Source organism: Taurulus bubalis (genome assembly GCF_910589615.1).
Source record: "Taurulus bubalis genome assembly, chromosome: 1".
NCBI lineage: Eukaryota > Metazoa > Chordata > Actinopteri > Perciformes > Cottidae > Taurulus > Taurulus bubalis.
The window spans coordinates 30,141,899-30,148,791 of NC_136589.1; the positions used below are offsets into that span (position 1 = coordinate 30,141,899).

The following is a 6,893-nucleotide window of genomic DNA, read 5'->3' on the forward strand; positions in this document are numbered from 1 at the left end:
TTTTGCAAGTTTGCCTTAAAATCTTTGGGGGAAACCAGAGCACCTAAATAAAAATGATGAAAGCATTAAGCATTTAACTTAGTAATGTTAAATATTGTCACATGGCCCTTTTCATATAAAAAGCTGAACTTGGTTGTCTAACTCAAGGACAGCCTCAGCATTCCCTCTTCTCGTGATCATGACTCAGCACTTTCATAGGGGATTGCCTGCCTTACAACAGCCCAGTGACATCACCAACATTCAACTCAAGAGAGATCACCTGTGAGTGTGTGTGCGTGTGTACAGTTGGAAAAACAGCGGGGGAGTAGAGCAGTTCAGACCAGCTTGCACAACAGATTGCATGCCAATGCCTTCTTTACAACATTTTCCAAGTAGTCCCAGTCATGTGCTCTGCGGTCAGCTGCACCACATATCCTGGTCCCGAGAGCAGAGGAAGCAAGTGGGTTAAATAGCATGAAATCACCTGATGTTACTGTGCTGTCTCGGTGATAGACATGCAGCTCTTCAGCGTAATGCAATATGTGAAATATAGGCATGATGTGACGCTCTAACTGTGTGGCATGTGTGCAGATGTCACATGCTCTTTTCGAGGAAGTCAGCTGGTGAAAATGCAAACTAAACTGTCCAACAAATCACTGAGAATTGGTGAAAAGGGAACCGGTGTCGATGAATGAACGTAGTCCTGCTGACCGAGGCAGAAGCCTGTGCAGAGAGAGCGCTGAGTATTATTGTTCTCTTCAGCTCAGAAATGGCACTGAGGCCACAGAGGCCAACATGACCCCTGTGATCCGCACGTGACTCCTCTTTACAACTGCAACCGCTAAAGGTCAGAATTCAGCTCGGCTGTGCTAAAATTTCTAGAAATGGAAAAAAAGGAAACAAGCAGTTCTGGCTTCCAAAAAAATAATTTTATTGACAGCAATAACATATGTATTCAGATTTTGCAAATATTTAAAAGGTAAAAAGAAACATAAATACACTTAAATATCATTGGAAATAACTTAAATTGTAACAAAAGAATTATTTTACTTGTGGCAAAAATACAGCTGGCATAGAAAGCACTAAATACACAGAATGTCTTCACTGGATATGTAGCCCTTTCCTTTTTTAATTTGACAATAGCAATGTCAACATTAACAATTTTAATCAAATAAGTGAAATTGCAAAAGGTCCAGTGTGTCAACAAGTGCTTTGTTTCTGCAGAGAGAGGCCGAGGCTTTGGTCCACTCAACAGCTCCCATTTCTGGTTTCTCCCCACTTCTCTGACTCCTCACAGAGGCCAAACATACATGACATAATCCTTCTGTACAATGTCCGGCTTCACATGCTTTTTCAAATTTCCACTTCATGGCGATACAAGCGCCTCGCCTCGCCATCTTGGTTGCCAAGGCTGACAGACGCAACTCCAAAGTCCTGTCCAAAGTGGAAATCCGGTCCCCAGCTTCCCCCCCCCTTCTTTAAATAGGTCCCAGGAAGACAGCGGGGTCTTCTTTTTCCTCCAAATATTTCTTTCCCCATCCGCAGTGCTTTGGAATTTTGATCTCTGGGTGGTCAAGTGTCCATCGCGGTTCACGCCACTCTTACTTTGCAGATACCAGTTCCTTAACAGGTGTTTGCAGCTAAAGGTTCATCGTTCGGGCAGGTTGATGATGGGGACCCACTGGTCCATACAGCGGCTCTCTCTGCAGAATCGGTTCACTTTACTCAAAGCATGGTCCTTCCATGATGTAGAATGTGGGCTCTGAAAATATGAATAAAAGAGAATAAATTATCTAATTGCATATATTTTATTGTGGTATCATACGTTATGAATGGTCCCTGTAATACAAGGGAGTTCTCTTTACTGAAAGTCCTAGGAAGTCATATGAGGAAGGAGTCATATGATTATCAAACACACAAGAACAAGTACAGACAAGTTCTTCCTGGAGTAAGAGTTTCATTCATGTGTAGCATGTATGTGAATCAAATCACAACATTGCAAGATTAATGTAGGTGTAAAACTAGTAGATTGGTGAGAACGGATACTTACAGTGACCAGGACACAGTGCAGGTCCATAGGTTCACCCCCACTCTGCTTTCCTCCTCCACCCAGTATTTCTGCCAGGCGCCGGGTGTTGTTGACTCTCAGGATGTTGATATCATTCTCACAGCAGAACGCTTGAATGAGGGTGAAGTGGATCTGCAGGGCCACATCTTTCACATCTTCGTCATCAGTGGCCAGGATGCACAAAACCACATTATCGGGGTCCCTGAAGGAGGAAGAAAATACATCCTTAAGTTAGTCTAAAAAAAAGGCCCAGTAGACGCGTGTCCTTGGATGTTTCTACAGTGTCAAAAGGTCAATAACTTAGTGCACTTACACATTGAGGGACTTGGCAGCCTCGTAGACTCCGATTGTAATGCTGCCCTGCGGCAACGCAGAGGCGAGGACTTCTTCCAAAGCTTTCGCCACTGAATCCATTCTGCAACACGGAGACCAATCGTTAGTCATCAACATCGGAACATTTATACCCCAAGCGACGTCCCATCGTCCCGTTCTTTCCGGCTAACGTTAGCTGGACCGCTAACTGATCACCCGGCGTCGCCTCACGCACAACTGGTGCGCACACGTCGGTTTCGCCACGTAAAAGCTGAGCGTTATATCAGTGTTATCGACTGGAATCGTTTCGACAGCTGGGGGAAAGTAAACCGGCAAACGGCAGACTGTCCTAGGGCCGTTTGTTCACCTTTCACCATGTGTGTGTTAAGTATAGAGACCGTCTCGCGACGAGGTCTCAACAGAAGTCGGTTCGCTGACCGAAGTCTGTCGCCAGCACAACGACGATGCTGCTCGTAGTTAAAACACTAATATATATCTGACTTTACTTTTAATATAGTTAATGCACGTACTGTTGCTGCACACAAACAAGTGTATGATGGAGATAACCTGCGTGTCAGATCGACACTGGTGACGTTAAGATACGAGGAAAAAAGGAGTAAATCATAATACTATTTACCTTTCTTGAGAATAGTCCGCACTTAGTTCCTCAAATGTCATGTTGTACATAAAATCCAGATCCACTTTAGAGCAAAGTAGTACGCGCTGGCGAGTTATTCAGGTATCTTCTCGACTAAACACACACACGCTTTATCTGTAGTCCAGTCTGCTGCAACTAAAAGATAAATCTGGCAACTTCACATTAAAACTGTCCGGGACAATGCGAGTCAGGCGAATATTTGCATAGCTGGTGCTCATTGGTCAGATGCTAATTGTTCGCGCGTGCTCTCAAATGTGATTGGACAGACACGCAGCGGGAGGCGTGTCTGTCTCCACCCGGGTTACCGGTTACTACCGTCACTGCAGCTGCCTGCTGGCCTCTAAATACAGTTAAAAACTTTTCCAGGAGCTTGACTGTAACACTCAACTTTAATGCTATCTGGGCTATAATAACGTGTGCACAGCTGCAATGTTGAATCCACTGGGGAACACCTGAGAAACCCAACACTGTGCTCAAAGACCCAACTAATGTGACTAGCTACAATAATGATGTAAGAACAACCTGAACTCGAACAGGAATCCACATTAGAGATACATCCCTACAAGCATATATGGCTCTTTGTTCATACAGAACACCTGACGGAGTAATGAATGAATACTTGTTGCAGAACTCACCCTCGCTGCCGGACAGGACAGGACAGGTTTCAGGACAACTGCATGGCAACGGGACGCTTCTGGGGATAGCTGTGCTCTGATTGGTCCGCTGCGGAGCGTGCGAAAACCCACCGAAACCGCGCGCGAGATCCAAAGGACTGGCGCGAGAAGGACGGGAGCATGGAGCCAACACTGAACCAAGCTACGGTATCAAACCTGCATTACTCAAGCTTGGCATTGTTTAAAACTAGGTCAGTTTCATTCCCGCCTTCAAGTTGACCACTTTCCCACTATAAACAAAATCTGATATCCTTTTATTTTGTTGTTGTTTTAATAAGTTAGGTTTACAAACCTAAATTCAAGTTAATACAACAATTATGGTTATATGACTATACAGTATATGGTCCAGAGTTGATGCTACCTTTGCTTCAGGTATGGGGACATTATTAGATATATACACTACATGTTGCCTGGTTGTCTATAATAATCTGGCCTCAGTGATGAGCATGAATATAATAATCTAAAATAAAACTAGATGAGACAACACAAAATAGGATAAACTTGAATTGAATGATCCCACACAAATTGAAGTGTCCCCCAGTAGAAGGCAAGAACAAATACATAGATATGTTTAAAATGACTACAACATAAATGGATATAGAACACCATATACATTATCACCTATGTGATATATATACATATATAGTTATTACATAAACAAGTAACTACATTATGCCCTTGCACAATCAACATTTTATTCAATTTTATGTGATTACAGCATTTCAGATTTATAAAAAAAATCTGTATCTTCAGTAACTGAACAAATCTATGACAATTTTGGTGTAGTTCATCCTCTCAATGTGATGAACCTATATACTTACTCCCCAAATTACAAACAAATGTCTGTCTATTGTCTATTGTTGTGAAATGTAGACCACTGTATTTTGGCTATGTCCAGAAATTGTACAGTTTTGGGGAAATGTCCATATGGTTATTGTCAAAATTCGGGGCTATGACACACCTGAGTCCTGTATGTTTCTCTACTTTGGTAATATAATATATAATAGTATGACAGACAGGCAGATACTGTGTTAAGGGAAGACAGGTATTTGCTTAAAATTCTGCTAGCAGCTGGTAAAAAGGGTATTACGAAGAGATGGCACACAATAGAACCACCATCATTCAACCAAGATGGATGGTTAAAAATTGTGACTGAAATGTATGATATGGAAGTGTTAACTCACAGAATAAGAACTCAAGAGGAGCAATGTCGTGAAAAGTGGGAGAAATCAATGATGTTTACATGTCAACGATAACACAAGATAAGAACACCTGAATGTTTCTCAGGATTTATCATGCTTTTGAAAGGAGAGAGCAAACCAGAGCCTTTGTTGTTGTTGTTGTTGTTGTTGTTGTTGTTGTTATTATTTATTTTTCATTTCTGCATATATGTTCTGTCTGTGGTGAAAATACAAAAAATAAAGTGTAAAAAAAGAAACTATAACCTCAAACAAATGTGCTTTCAAATTGTTTTCAACAACACTTCTCAATGTTTGATTACATTTGTATTTCCTGGTGGCTTTGAGTGTCAGTTTTCATGTTCTTTATAAGCGTAAAAGTTACATCTGGATTAGAATTGCAACTAATAATTATTTGTATTATCAATTAATCTGTCAATCAACCACATAGTTTGTAAAATACTATATAAAGTGAAAAAATGCCACAATTGGTATGGCCAGTCCAAAGGTCAAATATTTTCAGTTTAAAATTATTAAAAACAATGAAAAACAGAACACTTAAAAAAATGTCCGAAACAACAAATCAATTATCAAAATTGTTCATTGATTAATTGATTACTTGTTTAAACTCCAAACTAGATGGATTCAGAATAGACAATTCATCCAAAGAACTGACTAAGCGAAGTGAAACAAAGTCATTCTGTGGATGTTATGTGATGTCATGCTGCCCCTTGGTGGCTGCAGTCAAAACTCACACAGAAACACTCAAACAGAGTAATGCCTTGTACAGATCAGGCTTTCAGTGCATTTACTCAAGTACTGTACATATGCATTATTCTGAGGTACTGTCAGCATTGTTTTACAGTCATGTGCAATTTGCGCAGAACAGATATAGATATATATAAATATAAAATTACTGACAATCATAATGAGGTCTAAATACAAACAAGAGTCACAGCAGGTTTAAAAATAAATAATCTAGTATAGTCTCCAGTGAGAGAACAGTTGGTGCACGTTGTAACGCCGTCACTTGTGTAGTGCGCTCCGTTTTTTACAACTTGTGTATTCTCCTGACGACGGTGCGTCTTGAGGGAGGCTCATACGCGTGTTGTGATTCAAAGGACACTAGTTCTTCTTCTCCCTTGAACTCCAACTTTCTTGTCATATAGCCTGATCAGGTTTTTTGATCAGGCCTGATCAGGTTTTCGGAGTGAAGATCCAGCTCGGAGAAGAACTTTGACTGCAAATTGAGGGTTATAATTCTCTTGAATTCTGCATTCACCTAGACAAAAAAGAAATTTGTTTGGCTATTTTGTTGTAACTGTTAGGTAGACATCCCCTCAGAGAGCAACTTTTACAAGCAGCTGGTTCTACATAAAAAAAAACAAAAAAAACATGGGAAGTAGGCAAATCTAATTTAGCTAGACCATCACACATAAGCTTTTTTAAATTGGAAACACTTGTTCAGTCAGAAACATTCCCCGTTGTATGCCTGGCAGGTCAGTGAGGTTGACAAGGAAGGACACTCTTGCAGTTGGACAGTGCAGTCAGTGTGGTTGACCAAGATACTTTCTGCATTCAGAAGTTGCTGTAATAAAGTGAGATAGAACAATCAATTAACATCCATGAAAGTTAAGTTATCTTGATGAAAAAATGCTAATGTTCACTGAAGTGAAAATGAATTACATTTGAAGGCACAAGTTTAGTTTCCTTGGGGGTAATAGGGTGAGACTCTCGGCACCTCACAATTTGACGGGCTATACAATGTGATTATAAAGCAAGTGTTGATAAATCTTGAGTCAACATTTATATGTAGATTATATGTGTTCTCCCTGTGACTTTCTGATATTTGTAAAAACATAGCATATTTGTAAAGATTCATAATGTAAAAAAACAATTTATCAATTCAATATTTTAACAAATAGAAATGTTACCCTCAAGTTAACACATCTCTTGCAAAGACAACCAATCGGAAAATAAATAAAACCGGGACTGTAACATCCTTGGAGTAAAAACACAGAATT

General features: G+C 40.3%; 1 protein-coding gene across 1 annotated transcript; it reads right to left on the reverse strand.

The window, feature by feature from the left end:
* Positions 1-892: 892 nt before the first annotated feature.
* On the reverse strand, positions 893-3,136 carry gadd45aa (growth arrest and DNA-damage-inducible, alpha, a). Its single transcript, XM_079215572.1, has 4 exons — positions 2,997-3,136; positions 2,361-2,462; positions 2,030-2,249; positions 893-1,741 (listed from the first exon to the last, which is right to left on the reverse strand). Exons 1-4 carry the CDS (start codon positions 3,044-3,046, stop codon positions 1,628-1,630), a joined length of 486 nt encoding a protein of 161 aa, XP_079071698.1. The 5' UTR covers positions 3,047-3,136; the 3' UTR covers positions 893-1,627.
* Positions 3,137-6,893: the final 3,757 nt, after the last annotated feature.